The sequence below is a fragment of the Enoplosus armatus genome, chromosome 20 (assembly GCF_043641665.1).
Source record: "Enoplosus armatus isolate fEnoArm2 chromosome 20, fEnoArm2.hap1, whole genome shotgun sequence".
In the NCBI taxonomy this organism is placed as follows: domain Eukaryota; kingdom Metazoa; phylum Chordata; class Actinopteri; order Centrarchiformes; family Enoplosidae; genus Enoplosus; species Enoplosus armatus.
Window position 1 is genome coordinate 1,780,492 of NC_092199.1, and position 20,212 is coordinate 1,800,703.

A 20,212-nucleotide genomic window follows, 5' to 3' on the forward strand; every position below is an offset into this window, starting at 1 on the left:
AACAGGAGACAGACAGGAAACATGGGAGAAAGCAAAGAGGCTGACATGCAGCCCTGCAAGGTCCCCCTGGACGCTGCAATTATCTTACACCACTGGGTCATGGGAATGCCCAAAATAAATGCTTTTCAACATGAAAGCTGGGTAATAAAATACCTTACAACACACTGAAGACACCTTGAAGGACACTTTAGCGGCACATGTGCTGAGGAGTATGATAAGCACCTCCCATGTGTTCACTTTTTTCAGTATGACTCATTTCAAAACAAGACATTTGGTGATTTAATTAAAAGTGAGATGCAGTTCTAATAATGATCCAACATTAATGTCGTTTACTTACAATATTTACGCACTCTAGTTCCACCTCTGGAGCCGTACAGTGTAGATTTCTCTATTTCTCTCTCATTCTGCTGCTCTGAGCCTCTTTCTGTGTCAGCGAAGCCCATTTTCAGACTTTGATGGTTTGAGTTATCCTTTGTGTGTGCCGCGTGCATGCTGTCCAATCTTGTAAATAATATAAAGTTCCCAATTTTGGGGGCATTTTTGAGCAGTGGATGATTTATTTTTCTTATTCTGCGATTGCTTCCGAAATGCAACGGTTACCACGGAAACAGATTGGACGGACAACCGTGCAGGATTGCCTTCAGCTGTAAATCTCTCACACTGATTCCTGCCAACAGCAGTGCCACCCAGCTCCACACACACACACACACACACACACACACACACACACACACACACACACACACACACACACACACACACACACACACACACACACACACACACACATACACATAATAAACAGAGCACAGAGAGTCATTTCTGCTGCCAGTTTGTGCTGATCCTCTGAAAGCTGTTGACTGGCTCTGAGTGAATATCAGGCTCTTAGTATAATTGGACAGAGTGCGAACACTGTTGTTTCGGAGGCCGGCTGGCGGGATGGGAAGAGAAGAGAATATTTTCAAAAAAAACCCCCAAAAAAACATGCAAATTTAACTGTTAAATGCAGGATTAGCTGGCCAGCTCAGGGCTTTCTGGAACATAGAGTCCTAGTCTGAATTTTACTGAATTTGTCACTCGACTGGGCTAAATAAAACAAGTGGCCCAGTAAGAGCGGCCATAAAAAGTGCAACATGATGGCACGTGAAGCAGAGTGGGAGGAAGAGGTGGAAAAAGCCAGCTTGCTAAATCAGTCAATAACCATTTAGTGCTTTGAAACGCTATACAAGAAGACTCAGATTTAATTACTTTTTATTTGTCAGGGGGGTAATTACAGAGAGCAGAGACATATCCTGGCTCTGTTGTGGTTTATTTAAAACTCCCTCGCTTACAAATCTCCCCCAGCAGCGCAGGTTGGAGAGTGTGACTGGGGATGCGGCTCGGGATTAATATTTCAGGAACACACTTAAGTCCACATGTAGTCGAAATGAAAACAGACAATTTAAGTCCAGCTGATAGACTTGTACATTATTATTATTATAAGCAGAAGCAAAATTCACACCCTTAGTCAATAAATTATTATCTGAAATGACCAACATCACTGTATCAACATCACATGTGGTTATAAACCTGTGTAATTGATCAAAAAAATCTGATTTATACAATATTTATGGTGATATTCTATATTCTTTCAGATCAAAGAGACCAAAACCACCACACACTGTAGTTTGTTTGAGTCAATCCCACATACGATGTCCTGCTGGTGAAACGCACCAGTCCCCAACAAATGCTCTATTTAATCCTGTTTCTGTAATGTTTGCTTAAAAAACTACACTGAGCTGTTGTTTTAGGAAATCATTTTTTTTTTCAAAACTGAAAATGACCCATTTGTAAAGATTTATAGCACATCTTGAGTCAGAGAATATTGAGAGACACCAAACGTATGCTTAAATGTTATTTTAGTTATCTTGGCATTTTCTATCAAAACATTTAAGATCTATTGAGTTTATCCAAAGATACCTCTGTTCCACCTGACACACTGCAAGTGTGCCAAAGCAGCCGGGCGAGGAGGAGGTGAGTGCAGGAGAGTGGGAGAAATCTGAAGAAAGAAAGAATCTAAACTTATGCCAGTGGAGTATCCAGAGAGGTGTAGTGCAGGCTAGAGCAGAAACAAAGCTTAGTATAGCAGTTCATTTATTAAATCAAATTAATTAAAAGTTGGCTATAGCAGGGGAGAGGAGGAAGTCTACTGCTACAGTCATGTGATGCTGCCGTACAGGTCTGCTTTGGCCAGTCAGCAATTATACAACTAAGATGTTATTTAGAAGGTAATAATTCGTCGTCTCTTAACTCTCTATAACGACCTGAGTTGAACCCTCAAGAAACGCACAACAAGACCTCGCTGTGTTTTCTTTCCTGGCTGTGTAAAATCAATGCCATTGACTGCTAATCTTAATGAAATAGAGAGGATTCTCCCTCTTGTTAGCTGTAATGAGCCCAGATCCAAAGAGACAAATGCCTCCTGCTAAAGGTTGTTTAGTTCACAGGGAGACGTCCCTCCTGAGAGCTTCATTAACTACATGCCAAAACACAAGACCCCATTTACAATGGAGAACACAGGAAGGTGGACTGAATTTCTGAGCTGCTGCATTTTTTCTCTCCTTTTACTACTTGATGTCAGCAGCTTGAGTACCGTATAGCTCTCAGCTACTCAGAGGCGGTGGCCATTTTTAGCCTCCCGAGGCAGAGAGCTGAAGCACATCCTGATGACTAAATGATGAAAAGGGAGCGAGCATGAAGAGACGAGGGGAGAGAAGAAAGGATATGAGAAAGAAGAAGAGGCTGAAGAGCTGTGTACTCTGCAGCGTCTCCCCCAGGAGAATCTCCTCAGCACTCAACACAGAAACTCAGCAAGCTGAAGAGCAGCAACTCCAAGTCTAACCGAGGGCAGACAGAACCAGAAACTACAGAGTGTTAAGTAAAGACTGAGTCTATCAGACAACCTCACGAGTTTGTCGGCCTTCACAGAGATGGAACTGGCTGAAAAATCACGCAGGATGTTGTCGCAGCTTAATGAGTTAGCTGCAGCATATCTGACTGGCAGCTTCATCCACATTTCCAGAGTTTGATGCAGATGCCCTCAGCAGAATGAGACACCGCCACAGCCTGTGAACTCTGTGCTGTTAGAAGACCAGTAGGCTGGTAGGTTGAATGAGACTTCAGCGTTGGTTAAGATAGATGCACTCAGTGGGAGAGTTAGAGGAATAGTTTGACAATTTGGGAAAATTTGCATTCTTGTCAAGAGTTGGTTGAAAACATTAATATCTCAGTCACGTCTGAGAGTGGCATCAAGCTCGTCGTTTCATTCTCAACAGGAAAGCCCAAAATGTTGAACTACAAGGGACCGCTACAATATGTTGGAGGTCTTCATGGGTTTAAAACTTTGGCCCTGATCCAAAGACCCGGAGAAAACATGACGGGTATACATTCATTTTCAAAAGAAGAGACCCGAACTGAAAGGAACCAAAGGACAGAAAGATCTTAAAATGGTCGATCCAAAATGTGGTGGACCCAAACAGAGAGAGTACACCAACACTGGCAGCAGCGTGATGCTCCACCGATACTTAACCAGCCACGGTTAAAAGAGAAGCAATACACGTTATTAGAGGTAATAGAGTCCACTTGGATCCACTTGGGTATCAGACTCATTGACACACAGCAAAAGAATGCTTCACTAGTGGTAGTGCTAGCTCAGCTAGTTCTGTCACTGACAGGTTTGTGAGTCTGAGCCAAGTCTGTATTTCATATGGCAGAACAAACAATAAGCAGCTAAGCTGTCTGAACCGAGCTCCAGCAGTACAGTACAGGTATGACTCACTGTGACTTGGCTTGTCAGAGACACTAAAGTGTGGTGGGTATGTGGGACATTTAAATCAGAGCTGACAGACTGAGAAGAGTCCAAACACTTAACTCTACTCAATATAATATTATCAGCCTGAATGTGACAAGAACTCTGCAGCTGCTAAGTGCATAAAACAATGAATGTTTATTTCTGTATTATAGCTTCACAGGTAGTGATTCCACATCTAATTCAGCCATCAGTGATTAGTGTGTCACTATTGTTAAGCCTGCTTCATTCAGATAAGCCGACTGGCCATTAAAGAGGGAGCGATGCCCGGTTTTGTGCTGTAATCCAGAGGGGGCACACCTCCCTGTCTGAGCAGAGTCAAAGCCAGGATAGTTACAGCTCTGCCCTCTCTGAAATTCACCAGGCACCTGTTTCATTAGCAGTCTCCTCTTGACTACCGCCTTTCATATCAGCAATCATCATCAAGGTTTCAAAAAGATAAAATATCTGAAAATCACCAAAGCCTTAGAAGCAAAGAAAGTAAAGGCTACAACCCCTGATGGACAAGACACACACACTAATGTTTAAGATATAAATATGGTAACCAGGGAGCATTCTGTCTGTCAGATACAAATGTGATATAGAGTCTTATAAAGGTCACCATCCTACACATATATCAAAGCAGGGACAGCTGAGCTCGTACACCCTGTTAGCTTCATCTTGTGTGGCTGTGATGTGTTCCCTGAAAACTCTATTAATTAATTCCTGCACGTTATCAAACTGTGGACTGTTAGTGTTTTGCTGGAAACGTTAACCTTTGGAATAACAGCAGGCAAGCCTAAACTACAAATCTTTATGAATCATGCAAAATCTCTGTGACATTATGTGATCAGTGCCAAATGTATTCACTGTATGTTTGGGGGATCTCCCCTGCGTGCTGCATCAGGACCAGAAGTAGTGGTTTCAGCTCTCAGGTTAATGCTGGCAGTCAGGTGTCAGAGTGTGAACAGACAGGTGAGTGATGTGTGTGACCAACAGACCTCAGACAGCCACTGACAGACAACAAAATAACAGGCTGCCTAAAGTGCTGAGGGATGCTCTACAAGCTGACGTGTGTGCATGTAAATAGGTCTTCTTGTTTTTCTACCCGTGAGAACTACTTTAACCTTTGGAACGAGGTTAGTCGGTCATTTTTACATATTTGTGGGTCACGATTAAAACCCAGCTTTTAACTCTTAACATAACAGAAGGGTCCAGAAGTAAACAGACAAAACCTGCAGTGCATTTATGTATTTGTTTACAAGTCAAAACTGAGCTAGTGTTGCTATTTTTATGCATGAAATCTTCCATACGACAATTAAAAAAACGTAACCTATGAATATATGTTTAGACATTTTTTGGATCATTTCTTTCATAAAATAAGAAAAGTCTGAACGTAAACCTTCAGCTGGGATGTCTGCAGAGCTCCAACAACAAAATAAGATGTCATGCATTAATGGTAAAAACATTTGGTAAACAAATGCCAAACCCAATCACTAACAGATAAATATCCCTTTAATTACAGCGTAGCATAAACTCACAGTCCTGTAAATATCACAGATTATATGGGTACTTAATTCACCCTTGTGAAGGCAAAGTGAAATCACAAAAAGGACCTCAGACTAAATTGCAGAGGGTTGGGATTTGGGTCAGGAGTTTAGGAATGGATACAAATCAATAGATGCTTCTCACTGCAAGATATGCATGAGTGTGTCTGTGTGCCAGACCGATGACAGAGACAAAGCTTCTTCGCTCCCAGCCAACCGAGCCACTGTATCAAAAATGCTGGCGCTGGTAAAATAAATAATGGCTCCCCCTCTGTCCTCTGCAACACTACTGCTGACACCATGCTTCTATCAGGTGCTGGGAGAGAAACAGGGCCGCGATGACGCCAGGAAGACTCACCAGTTCAAATAAAGACAAGAGAGGAGAAGCAGGACGTGATGGTGACGGGAGGAAAACAGATGGGCGAGAGGGAGGGTTAGAGATGGTTAAACAAGCCCATATGGGGCAAACACATGTGAACTGCGTGAAGCTGATGATCTGGTCATGAACAATCTGTGTTAGGGGCCAAAGAGAAAACCAATCTGCCGTACATCTGCTAGAGCACATGAAATGATGCAGGAGTCGTCTTTCTGGTCGTTTCTTCACACAGACATGAGACAGAGAGACAGACACACAGAGAGATAGACATACAGGCAGATAGACGGACAACACCTGCGATGCCTCTTTGCTTTGCCATTGGAGATCTGAATGTAAACACCACCAAATGTTGGTGAACAGCTGCCGGTGTCTCTCACTCAGGAACAGGCTGCGAAAAAAATCAACTGGTTTCCATGGCGACTGCTTCCCCAAAATCCCATTCAGACTAATTCAAATGCCCTCCTAATGCTCTCAGTCGCTGTGCCAAGACAAAGAACAACTTGCCTCTGACACCAGAAAGGAAATTAACCTTCTACACTCTCGCCTAAATAAAACCACCACTCTTGTATTTTGGCAGAATGTAGGAGAGCAACACTTTTAAGATAAAGGAAAGTTGGAAATGAATAGCTTTGCTAACCGCTATAGGCACGGCGCATAATTTGATGGCCTATTATTCCTACTCCAGTGGACGACGTCACATCACACCAAAATATTTCCAGCACTGGAGCTTATCTAAAACATACAGTTCATCACTACTACCTTCCAGTCCTGTAGGTCATCGGTGAGCAGGTGAGCAAATGGTGGCAATGACTGAAAAGCTGCCCGTGCAGAGAATCTGTAGCCTGACAGAGCGAGTGAGCTACATGCCAGTTCCACGGCGTGTTTTTATCTCTAAAGAGCACAGCAGGATTTTGATTCAGTATTTATTCACACGAAGAAAACTTTTGTAGAAAAAGAACACGAACCAGTTTTTTCCATAAACAATACGTTGAACAGAACTGAATGTAACGCAGCCTGAGGATGCACTGTGATAGTGCTGTGTGTGTTTGCATCTCTCATCACTATCGTTTTCACACCTACATGTACATCCCACAGCTGAATGCAACCATTTCAGGACCATTGTTTTGGAGTTGTGGGACTTCTGGGAAACACAGCGTGACTCTCATTGATGAATTAGATTCAAAGAAGATAAACCAATAGAGTGAATTAAAATTCCAAATGATGAAACTTAATTTAGCTCTGAAATGGTCCAAAACAAAGAAGCAACAACTCAACACAATCTACCTCATAATAATATTTCTACTCATAACAAGAATTAAGACCTATGACGGTCCAATGGGTCTCTATTCACCGTTAAATTGAACCATTCTACATCCAAAACTGCGTATATTACAGCAACAAGGATGTCGTTTTACACAAAAACATAAAAGGCAACTTTGCTCTTCCACAATAGCCTGTATTTTACTCCAGACCTCCTTTTGCAAATCCCACAGTCAGTACTTTTAAAACTTCCTCACCCAGTCAGCAGTCATTATGATCACAACTTGCCCTATGAAGTCAGATCTTTCTCACTTGGCTGCTCGTGTTTAAGGCAGATATGACGTAAATTCTGAATTGTGTAACAACTCCCAATATGTCTGAACGAGACACCTCTCCTCTGTGTATTCATAACACGTCACAACTTCCTGTGTTGGAATTCGACACCCTCCATTTCCCTTCCTGAAGCCTTTCAGTGTCGTTCATCCTGCTGCTCCCCAGCACACTGTGAGATCCTCCAGTGCAGTTACAGAACATTGTGCTGGTTGAACCCATCATACAAAGGAATTTAGAGGATTAGCTATTCATATGAAGCAGGAATCAGGTCTTCCTTCCGTCCATATAAGCAGGCAGCCCACGTTCTGTAACCTAATTACACAGGAAGCTGTAATTCAAAGCAACTAACCATGAAACACTTCTCCCCGGAGCAGCCATATTATCTCTGTTCAGCAACCTTGTACAAATAAGAGAATAGTTCTTCAGATCACCCTCGTCGGCTCTTCTGCTGTCAGGAGTGTGTTTATTTCAGTGTGTATTTGTATGTGTGCATGGACGAGTTGTTCACCTGATATTTCCTGCCGGCAGACCGACACTTCAGTATGCTGGGCAGAGCCTCAGCTGTCTGCTTCCTGCAGAAGACAGCAGCTTCCACCTGAGGCTCTCACTTCCCTCCCCAGACAACCCACTGCCCACAAACACCTCAACCTCGTCTGGTTTATCCAGCACGCAGCTCCCTGGGGGGCTGACGGGCACATCAGCAGGACGTCCAGCAGTGGAACAGAAGTAATTCAGTACAATATTTGAGGTACTATTACTTTACTTCAGTATTTCCAACGTTCTTGTTTTTGCCTCCTGGTTGATAAATATTGTTAATTTTCATTTTTTTCCAACATCTTCCTTTTTCTTTCCTTTATTCATACTTTCATTTCTTCCTTCCTTCCTCCCTTCGTCTTTCCTCCATTCTGTTTGTGCTGTTTCGCCTTCCTTTCCTTCCTCAACCGACCTAAAAAAAAAAAAACAATCCCCAAAGTTGGAGGTAGGAGGTTTTTCCACCAGCACATTTCTTCACACTGAGTATTTTTCCTGTGAATACTCGTTATACCTCAGTACACAGTATTTGATTGCCTTTACTTGCCATAATCATCATGGAGTATTTTTCACTTGTGGTGTTGCAACCCTAATCCTTTTATTTAGGCTAAAATATTTGAATTCTTCTTCCACCACAGGGGACTTCAACCTTGAGGCTTAAGTTCAAGCTGTGTCCATTAGTCTGATGACCTGCTGTCATCGCTCGGTGACATTTCCTTCTCTGGACCGTCCATCAACATTTCAGTGTCAAACACACTCACAGAGGATCAGTAGTGAACCCTCAGTGAGACGGATAAACAGTTCCTACAGACTTCTCTGTTTGATTTCCTCTCTCTTATCAGCTCTGGTATTCAGCTATAAGTGTGTGTGGCCACATAGCGGGCTACATGTGTGTGTGTGTGTGATCTGTTAAAAAGGTCACAACACTGAGAGAACCAGTGGTGCAGCTACATCCCTCCCACTGACCTCCCACCACAACAAACATTAATGTCATTCCTTTGTTTGCCTTCTTTTCTCTCCATCTTAATAAGACATCACTGTCCCTGAGGATGATGGGATTTGCTGCATGTGTGTGTGTGTGCGTGGGTTCCTCTCTATACGGGCATAAACAGCAGTAATGTTGTTCTTTGTGGGCTCGCTTTGTCATAAAGTGGAGAAACAGGGAACCCACTGTGAGGACTTAACTTAAACAAAAGAGTAAACAAAGCGGTGGAGGTGAGGGGAGTTTACACGGCTGTGTCGGCTGAATGTTTATCATATAATAATAAACACATATGAAACAGATTAAGAATGTAGTGCTTCTGCAACTTATAAAGTCTTGAGCCTTTTTATTTGTTTTTATTTCATTTTGCATTATATTTATCTTCATATTTGTCAGTGTGGGAGCAGCTAGATACACACACTTATGAATCCTTTAGATCTTGAATGTCATTAAATAAATATTCAGTGAACACAATCAATGAATATTTGTATTTGTCAAGATGTTAACTTTAGAATATTATTCTGTGTGAAATGTAGTGAAAGCCTGGCATTTATCAAGCTCTTGTAGTGGGGAGAGCAGCACAGAAGCAGGGGATTATGGGTCCCAGGAGCATGCAGCTCACGTGCAGCACAGCTTCACCGCCACCAGTGCAGCATGAAAACAAAACAAGCCTTTATGCAGATGTAGAGCCATTGCGTATGCATGCACAGGTACCGTTAAAGTGAAGAGAAACGTCTGACAAATTGTACTATTGCATCGGAAAGTCGGAAACACGCAGGAACATTACATGTTTCACCTGAGTGAACCTCGGAGAGTATGAGAGCAGAGCATGAACACGTCCCGCTGTTTGTGGTTCTTATCTGGATGAATCATCTCAGTCGGGGAGACTCAACGGAGCAGAGAAAATATAAGCTATCACACATCACAGTCTGTGGAGCATGGTTTCAGTTATTCCTCCATGTTTATTAGTTCCTGCAGTCCTCCATCTATGTCCTTAATCTCTAACTTCCTCCTTTCTCCTCACCCTTCTCCCCGGGGAGCTGCCTTCCACTTCTCACAAACTGCAACCTGTTTTCTTTTCCAACGCTCACTCACAGTCAGTCACAGATTGTTTTATTTATTTATATAAACTCTTTCTCCTGCCATCCCTCGTCAGACGCAGGAGCTGCATGTGGATGAAAGAGAGGTCGCTGGAGCAGAATGAATCTCTCCTTCCTGCCCTCTGTCCCCACTGGCACTCATGCACAAGCTCAGATGTGACACCACATCACAGATGCCATGCAGGAACAATTGCAAAACACACACATACATCTTCCCAAAGAAATGCTGCAGTGTGTGCTGGATGTATGAATAGGTAACATTTGTGATAAAATCATGCTAAACTCAGCGTAACATTAGCACACGTAGAGAAGAGTCATAAAGTCAGTGACTCAGTAATGTCGGTAACACATTAACGTTAGCTAGCATTAGCCACTATGAGCTACAGGCCACACCAGACCAAGGCTGCAGCAGCAGAACCAGCAGTGGATTGAACTGAATAACGATTCGATTTACTGCTGAATTTTACTTCACATGTTTTAAAAATACCATCTGCAGCAGCACAACACTGTGGAGCACCACCAGCACATGAGCAGTTCTGTGTTTTCTCCCTGTTTCTCGCTTCACTTTGTATTATTGAGCTATGTAATACTTATGTAATAACCAGTAGGCGATTTCAGGGGGGATGAGGGGGGATGAGATCCCCCTTTTCAACCTGCCATTTCTCACTCTCCTTCCCCTAGTAGTAGTAGTTTTGGCTGCAGTGTTGTCACCATTACAGTAAGAAAGAAGGGAGCTCGTTCACCTCTAAGGCCGCCACATGTCACAAACACAACCTGTAGACGACACTTTGAGGAAAGGAAACTGCATTACCGGAGAAAATCACTTCATTTGAATCTCGAAGTTTATGATGACAGTCATTACTGCAGATGGGAAATGACAGACTTTTGCAAATTCAGACCCACCAGAACTTTTCAATGTGGTGGCATTTTTCTTGTTTCACCCCGGACATTTACATAAAAGCAGCTTTTAACTAATCAAGTGTCTTCACTTTAAAAGGTGAAGAACACAGAGACTGTGGAGCATCTCTTTACAAACTGCAGTGTCTTTTCAAGTATTAATGAGGGATGCTGGCCAGGTTTGTGATATGTGTCCGCCGTGATTATGCATGATCACAGGGAGCGGACCCTCTCCAAAGTGCCCCCCTGTTGTGCGCCGGTTTCGAAGCACAGTTGCCATGGAGACACTTTTAGTATATCAGGCTGCCTCATTTCAGTATGTGGCTGCATGTGAAATGGCTTTATGGCCGGGAACATTATGTATTTGAAGTGCTCTTAGCAGGAAATGGCACCCAAATTTAGTACTAGCTGTACTGCTGCCTGAGCTGGAGTAATTTGTATATCATGAGGCAACATGTGATGAACACGTACAGGCTGTTTCATAAAACTGGATTCATGCTGAGGCAGAGGAGACATGTTAAATCTTGTATGGAGCTTCTGGCATGAAGAACAAACTAAATATACTCTACGAACATAAAGGGTACACAAGATATATCATATTTTCTTTCTATGCCCATTGTTCATAGGCCGAATTGGTTTCTTACATAACCAGTTTGTCTAACCAGTGCTGATTGTTTTTATATTAACAATGGGTCAAATGGCTTTGTGTAATGTGAAAGGCGTCACTAGTTTGCCACTTACAGTTCCTCTCAGCTCTACGGAGCAATTTATCATTTTTCAGCACTGTGTTTTTTGTGTTTTTACAGCCTGCAACTTTACTGAAAAGGTATTGATTTGCTAAATGCACTGTATACTTCAGCACAGACAGCAGACAGACAAAGTTCGCAACTAGCTGGTGAACATCATTTCAGCAGCTAAAAAGCCAGATATTTTAATCAGGAGTTTGGCCAAAATTAATGACATATTTTTAATTGGTTTTGTTGATGCCCACTTGCAAAAATGGATTTGTACATACTGACAACTACACAAAAAGCCTGTGCACTTTACAGTACATCAAAGTAAAGAAAATGTTTCTTTCTTTTTTCCCTCTATTTGCTTTTGTCCTTCTCTGTATGCCTTGGCCTGGTACTTGCTTGTCTAGCCAAAAAGAAAATTGAAAATGTAAATTGAAATTGAGAGTGTGTCCGTGTATCTGGAGGATTGTACTTGTCCAGCTCTGGCCATGCGGGACTCATGGTCACTGGCTGTGATCAGGGAACACTGATCCAGGCCGGGGTGACTTCTAAATATTGGATGAGCTCATCTGTGACCGGGAAGAGGCAGGGGAAACGGCCAAAACTAGAAACTGGAGCAAATGCTGTCACACAACGTGCAAACACTCACACATCCACCCACACACAAACTACACAGATGCTCTCTTTTCTTGCTCTGATATCGACATGTGCGAATACAGTATACATACGCACATGTACACACACATTCACTCGCAGATTTAAACACATCGTCACCAGCGAAGACGCATTATAAAATATTCAGTCAGTGCAGAAAGAAATGACACACACACACTCAGTTATGAGTCTCTCGTCACTCCCCATCATAACATGAAAAACCAAACTCCTCCAGCTGCTGCAGCTTCACGTGTGGTGTCCGACTGCTCACGTGCAAATTATGATGTAGCCTATTTGAGCGAGAGAGCAAGCAAGCAGGAGAGAGAGAGAGAGAGAGAGAGAGAATGTGTTTTATTCACTCGCTCAGACCTTGATTGGTCAAAGAGTTCTGAAATGCTGAATTAACCTGTAATGAATGACAACACGCTGATTCGGTGAGATGTGTTGCCATGGAGACACATCTGAGGGAGTATTTGCTGTGTTATAGCTGCTGATGCATATGGTGGCTTATCAGCTGTGTGGGTGGTCACTGGCACTGAGCTCTCAGGTCAACCGTCACGCGGATCTAACGTGTTTCAGTATGTTCAGGCACGACAAAAGGACATGAAGAATCACACACAGTACTTGTGGAGTGACAAAGGCCCGCCTCGGAGTGGTTTAGTCAAATTAGATGTCAGGTAAGGTATTTGCGATTTTTTCATATACTCAATATATTTGATGTATCTGTACTGTATCTGTAAATGTTGGGGATTGATGTAAACACTCTCAATCAATCAACCAATTAGACGTGAATGAATATGAGGTTGATGATCAACTGATCTGTGTGACAATGCCTTCATGTTCAGGCCTGAACTTACACGAGGAGCTTCAGATCTGGTCTGTAGTCTCTCTCTCTCTCTCTCTCTGCATCAGGACACACTTGGAGTCTGAGCCAATCACCCCATTTCTCAGCCAGGCAAGCGTGGCCAGCGATGAATCCCTCTAAATCACAGGCCTAACAGCCTGCTGTGATACTGCAGGGACGGGGAGGGCCTCCACAGCACAGTTCACAGAGAGATGGAGATGGATAGATATAGAGACGGGGATACAGAGAGAGATGAAGAACAACACTAACAGGGAAAACAAAGAGGGCTACATGCGGTAAAGATGACACAGGTATGAACACAGAAGAGAACATTTTATGATCTCAACACCCAAAGAGGACAAGACCAGGATCAAAATAAATCAACAATGTGGTGCATTGATTGGAAATGCAAATGCTCTGCAATCAGTCAGCCAGTCAGTGCAGTATTCCACTCATCTGTTGACTTTCCTGTCCTTGAGTGATCAGCCTCTCTTGTGCACACAGACTAAACAGAGCAAAGACGATAACTGGATGTCTCTCTGACAGTGTATCGCTCTACAGCGAATCAATTTGTCATTAATGCCTCAGCTGAGGGGCTAAAAAGGAACCAGGAAATGAAATTATTCCCTTAGTATACTCATAATTACACGGACATGCAGGGTAATAAAATAAATAATAGCTCGCATGATTTCATCCGGAGAGCAAATTGTTTTATTTTGAGGCTTGCTATTTTATCTAATAAAAAGGACATTGGTGTGATGTGTGAGGCAGCCATTATGACTGAAGACGCTCTTCTGAGATGGTTAGCCTGTCAGTCCGGATTTCTGTTTTTAAGAAAGTAGAAAAAAAGAGAACGAGAGAGGGACGGGATTCATGAAGAGCTGGGATATGAATTCCTGCTCTCATGGCAGGGTGATGACACAAGAGTATTGTAACCACTGTGTAGGGCTGGCGACAGTCTTGTCTGTGTAATCATGTAATCACATTTTCCGGATGTGATTTTTGAGAAACCCCCTGAAAACAAGATGGTTCATTTAAAAAGGGGTTTATCCTCGCACTCATAATTTAAGATAATAGAAAAATATATAAATCATGTATTTTTACCTCCCTATTTAGCGTGCATGCTGTGTAATTGTGTAATTTCCCCCCAGGGATCAATAAAGTATTTCTGGTGTATCAGCAGTGTATAAACAATTAACAAATATAATATTTACAATCCATCTACATATGTTAATACATTTTTTATTGCACTAATAAACGCCTTTTATAAATGCTAAATAAACGGGTGTGTTACCAAAATAGATCATTTATACAAAACATATAAAACTCAAGTAGCCTCAGCTTTCTTCTTCAGCTCGCTGCCCAGCTTGTGTTCACTGGAGGAGCTGTCCATTGTGCTGAAACACCAACACAGATGCTATATTACAGGAAAGCCCTCACATTTCAGCTGGCTCTGAGGACAAAATACCCATTAGGCCTGCTATGTATTTTGTCAAAACATAACAATCTCTCTGATCAAACACGGCTGTCGCTGTGAAATTTAGGAGCTGCAGAGACAGAGATCCAGGTAGGGGGACGGAGCAGCAGCACCGTGGAGATAGAGAGAGAACAGGTGACTGGTTTCACACTCCATCATTCATCCCATTAGCCGGGCCTACAACAGGGCAACATGGAAGTGACAGGCTAGTAAACCTTGCTCAAGGACACCACTGCAGAGATCATGCATCAGAAATCAGAGACGCAGCGAGTCTGAAACTCTCTGCCTGCGTCGGACTATCAATAGAAACAATCGATGGGAGGATGAGGAGATAAAACACAGCTTTGACTCCTGTTGTTGTAAACTCAAGCTTCAGCAGTCCATCATCATCCTCAGGGTTTCACACAGTGATATACGCAGCGGTTTACTGCTGGTTCTAGTATATAAAGCTTTGTGATCGACGCAATTTTATGGCAATGCCGAAATATCTTTATTACGCACTGTTTTTAAAAGTACTGAGGAGTTCAGAAAAGGATCTTATTAGAAGTAAAGATTTAATTCCAAAACCTTCTTATGATATGGAACAAGTCTCTCAGAGAGCATGTTAATGATCCAAAGTAGAAAGTTAGGGATCTACAGAACTCAAAGAATCATCACATCACATGTTAAAGTGAGAAAATCTATTTCCAACAAGTTCCTGAGAGCAAAGTGACGTATAATAGTAAGAAGAGTGTCCGTCAGCAGGAAGCTGAAGTGCTCGAGACGCTGAATCTCTACAGCCTCCTGTGTCTTAACCAACCCTGTCCACCCTGCAGCGGGGAAGACACAAAGAGGATTTCCCCCCAGAATCAATGAAGAATTACATTTCATTACTATTTCATTAAGTGTGCCTTGGTGTCTCCACGTGGATTTAAAATCATCATGACTCCATCTTTAAGTTTACACTTGAGGGGGAAAGAAGCTGCTCTGTGATGATCAGGGAGCCTCGATTCTATTCCGGTCTGTTGGGTCAACATACTGCAACAGATGGAAAACTAAGCTAAATAATACACTGCAGATCTTTTGATCTCTCTCTCGCTCTCTCTCTCTCTTATAATAAGCATCTGAAGAAGTCGTCTTTGCTTCTGGGAAACTGTGATGAACATGTTTCACTAATTTGAGACTCAACAGTTAAATTTCCTTATGAAGCGATGATGATAATAATTGTTTGTATATAACAGATGCCGTCTGTCTACATAAACACAAAAATAGTATCTCAGCAGTTTAGAGCCTGCTCACCATATTCATTGATAGCATCAAGCCATTAAAGCATCACAGTGGGGGGGGGGGTTTCTGTCTGTGTATCTGATCCTCCACTGTGATGTTTATGTCCTTTTACATTCATCTGAGGTTGACGGGAGTTCACCTCGATCACAACAGTTGGAAATTAATTTGAACAGAGGTGGAGACGGATGAACAAGAGTCTGTTTGTTTCCTTCAACAAAAATAGTTTTTATGCAATCAGAGGCTATTCTTACAGACACACACACACACACACACACACACTCAGAGTGCAGAAGCTATTAGCAATCAGAGGCATGTCTGTCTTAAGACACTCTGGGCCTTTCAATATGGGAATGATTATGTTCTGAACAAGCCGTCGTTCTACAGAAACAGAAAACACTGTATAAAAAAAAAAAGGCATCCTGCTGGCGGATATTCACAACTTGAGACTACCACAGAGCTTTCATCTTTTCAGATCAGTCTAAGTGTTGGGGAGTTGTTCCTAACAGGATGTTTTGAGGTGTAGATCAGAGGAGAAAGCTTTTAGAGGCTGTTCAATTGTTGTAAATGGCATGAATCCAGTTTATAGCCAGAGCCCTCCAATTCTTCAGCTTGCCAACAGATATCGTTTCCCCCGAGAGCTTCTCTTTCAGCCAACATATCACCATCTACCGTACATACTTTGCATATGATGCAACTTCTAAGTTATTTTCTCACTTCCTCAATCAAATCCCCTCTCTGTGCTTCCACTGTAGCCCAGTTTTTTCTCTGCATGAAAGGCAAAGACCCACAGACAGCCCACCTCGAGCTATGTACATCTACTCCTGACTTAAGTGCCTCCGTGCCAACAGCCCCTCTGACTTTACCCCTGGGTTTACCTGCTCCTCCAGCTCCTTGCCTGTGTCCTCCAGCACGTGAACCCGCTGGTGTAGCGATAGCCTGAAGAGAGGGAAGTCCACAGGGCTTTCAAACACACAATGTCCTGCTCCCTCGTCTGTTTTGTGTCCATATAATTAGAGTGTGCCTCTGTATTCGCAGCCAGGAGCCCACTGAGAATTGTGAAATGGATAACCTGGGGCTCGGGAAACCAGCCAGCACTGCCAGTAAAACCCCCCCCTCCACCACCACAGATACCAAGCCCTGCCTTTATGATGTCATCCCAATACCCCCGCCCTACACAGTGATCATCGCGGTTTGGCACGAGAGGAAGATGTTATAGTTATAGAACAAGCACCTTCCTTCCCTTCTCTCTCTCTCTCTCTTTTAAATCATTTTGGCTTTCACGTTGCCATTTCTCAGCTCCATCAGGTTACTTCTCTGCCTCCATCCTTTCATTTCCTGCCCCCCCCCACGTTGTCATCCCCTCATTAATATCATCAATTAACTGAAAACATGTCTGTGCAACTGATGCACCCTCCAACAAACACATTCACAAACAAAATATGGCTGAATCTGACCTGGCAGATACGTCTCTGTCCAGCCAAAACACTGACGGACTTCTTTACTTCCTGTGTGTTTATTTTCTAAAGGGACTGATTCACTGAATGAACTAATGCTACGTATCAAGTAGGGCCTTTTTCAACGAATACCTATAATATGTAGGGCTCATTTCCATGATGATAATTTGGTCTATAACCTGTCAGAAAGTAATTTTCCAGGGCCAAAGTTGACATTTTCAAACTGCCTGTTTTGTCTGATATTCACAGAAAATATTAAATTGAACTAAAGACAAAAAAAAAAAAAATCAGAGGAGATTAACATTTGAAAACGAGTAAATCTTTTTTTTCTCTAAAAATTGAAAGCCCAAGGTAATAAGAATCAGAATCAGAAAGACTTTATTGATCCTCGGGGGGGAAATTATACAAACAAGCCATCTGATCACTCACGCCTCATCACTCCTCAGAGAAATCAGAGACACGCGTCACAAGAGTAAGACCTAGGATTAAAAAGACCAAAATGTTCCTTCAAAATGATCCCAGTCGTGATTTCGGTATCCTGGTCAGCTCCATGACAATAGCTGACAGATGTTATTTTAGAGAAAGGAATGTTCTAAGTCTATTGGAACACCAACACATTCAGTCCGAATTACAAATTGATTTAAAAGACAACATTTTAATCACAGTTGGATCTTTGTCAGTTCAAACAGAAAAACAGAATGGAGATCCAAGCGGTAATCCAAATGCAGTGCAGTTAAATCAACATCTGGTTTGGAGTCAGAAAAGACAAACAAACCCTGGTTCCTAATCTGTAGTAAAAGAAAGACGTAAGAGAGAATAAAAAGCTTTCTTTTCTCGTTTGGTCATCGGCTACAAACCAACTGCTGCAGAGACCAAAACGCTGGATTGGAGGGTTGATTTATGCAATTCAATTAATGTGTTTTGAAAAGGACCAGAGGGCATTATGAAACCAAGGTAGCCATTGCGAGAAAGGCAGTAGAGACCCACTTCAGCGTATTTGGAGGATATCAAGTGGAAGGCAAACCATCACGCACATTAGGCTTCTGTTTTATGGCACACTGAACACTGCACGGCGATTTCATAAACAATCCAGGAAGAAAAACATGCCAGTGTCCTCACTACGATGTCCCAGGCACTGTAGGAGTAAGATCATTTGTTTTATTCACTGCTGGAAACAAGAGATGGGAAAGCCATAGACTGCTGCACCTTTTGGTTGCCATAGAAACCACCTGAATGACAGGCCAGTAGCTGCTTATGCTGCATAATAAAAAATAGGCATTTGCTTTGCAGTGATTTCTGAGTATTTCACCAACATGTGAGAAACAATGAGGCGATCTGCCTCCGTTCATCATCTCCCATAATCCTCTTCTTTTCCAGGACTAATTGGATAACACCAGCTACATCCTCCTGCTCCAATTAGAGGACGCCCCTGCTCCTCCACTCCTACAGTTCCTTTTCACCTTTCACCTTCACTTCTAGCTTTCACCTTTATACCTGCTGCACCTTTAAACTGCTCAGCTGACCTGAGGGCTGAGGGGAACAAACCTTATATGTTTGTCTATGAAATTCAAAACTAGGTGATCATTTACACACAGGATTTTCCTCTATCCCGCTTTCTGTATCTCCTTTTATACACACGCGCAAGGACGCACACAGGATTGACAACCGCAAATGAGGAAGATTACATCATTTCTATATGCTCTAGCCACGTATAGCCTCCTGCTCGTCTTATAGAATTAGGTGAACATATGCAGGCTATCGTGTCCGTGCAAAGACTAAAATGATTACTATCAAACAACAGCACCCTGACAGCTTTGTTCGGGGGTGTTTGCAGCGGAATGTCGGCTCACCTGAGCTGAAATGGGAGCTGAGGGCAAAGCCGGGGCTGAAAAGGACTGAAGACATCGTCACCAGGAGGACCAACATCTTCATAACCGGCGTTGCAGAACCAAAAGAAAAACTGCAGGGCTCAGGGGGGCAACAAACTAAGCAACACTATTTCTTGAACACAGCTTCATTTCTCCGTTCCGAAGCGGCTCCTGGTGATCTCTGAACGCGCCCCTCCATGTCTCCTCGCACCGGTGTGATTGAGACACGCACTCCTCTTCCAGTGTAAAGCCACTGCAGGCCGATGCCGGCTGTTATCTTGTTCTTTTCCTCCTGAACTCCTAGATCTAGACTGTCGCTGCAGAGGAGGAGGAGGAGGAGGAGGAGAGCGGCTGGACGACAAAGTCCTGTTTAATAGAAATCAAGTTGATCCAGAATTGAATTTCCCTTTCTGGCGCACAGCTTCACGCGACACCTGGATGCAGCCACATCATCTGAAGGAGATCAGACACGTGACACGGCGCCGGTGGGAGCTGTCCGAGGTGCTGGCAGCAAGAGCGCCATCTTGCTCGGTAATGCTAGAAATTATGGAGCGGGTTTTGCGCTCTGTCTGCAGGGGGGGGGGGAGGGGGCTGGGAGAGGCTGTGGATAGGCTACTGTGCTGCTTGGACATGTTGAAATATACAGTACATCATCAGATAGGATGGAAAGATGAGGAGCAAGCATCTACTTCTGAGGCTATGTTTTATTTTAAGGTTGCAGCTGAAACTGGTGCATCTTCACCTGCAACGCCAAAACATTCTGTCCTGAATTTACTGTATGTGTCAGTTAGATAAGAAGAGATATTTTAAAAGATCTCCCATGAACAGACTGTGACGTAACACCGGGGAAAGGCACACAGCGGGACTTGGCTCTCTGGACTATCCCCGCTCTAATCCTACTGTTCATACATGTTGGATGAGGCCCCCTCCCCCACCGACAACATTCATCCTCTCCCAATCCCCCTCCTCCTCTGCCTCCCTCTTCCTCTCTGCCCATCAGATTGGATTCCTGGCAGCAGAGGGAGTCAACTTTTCCTCGTGCATCTTACAAGCTTACTATGAT

The 20,212-nt window shown here is 43.1% G+C and overlaps 1 protein-coding gene across 1 annotated transcript in view; it reads right to left on the minus strand.

Moving 5' to 3' along the window:
* Window positions 1-19,213, minus strand: part of aatkb (apoptosis-associated tyrosine kinase b) — a 41,108-nt gene extending 21,895 nt beyond the window's left edge. Inside the window, exon 1 of the mRNA XM_070927033.1 lies at window positions 19,132-19,213. Within this exon, the coding sequence (XP_070783134.1) occupies window positions 19,132-19,213 (82 nt within the window). The remainder of the gene's footprint in view (window positions 1-19,131) is intronic.
* Between the last annotated feature and the right edge of the window lie 999 nt (window positions 19,214-20,212).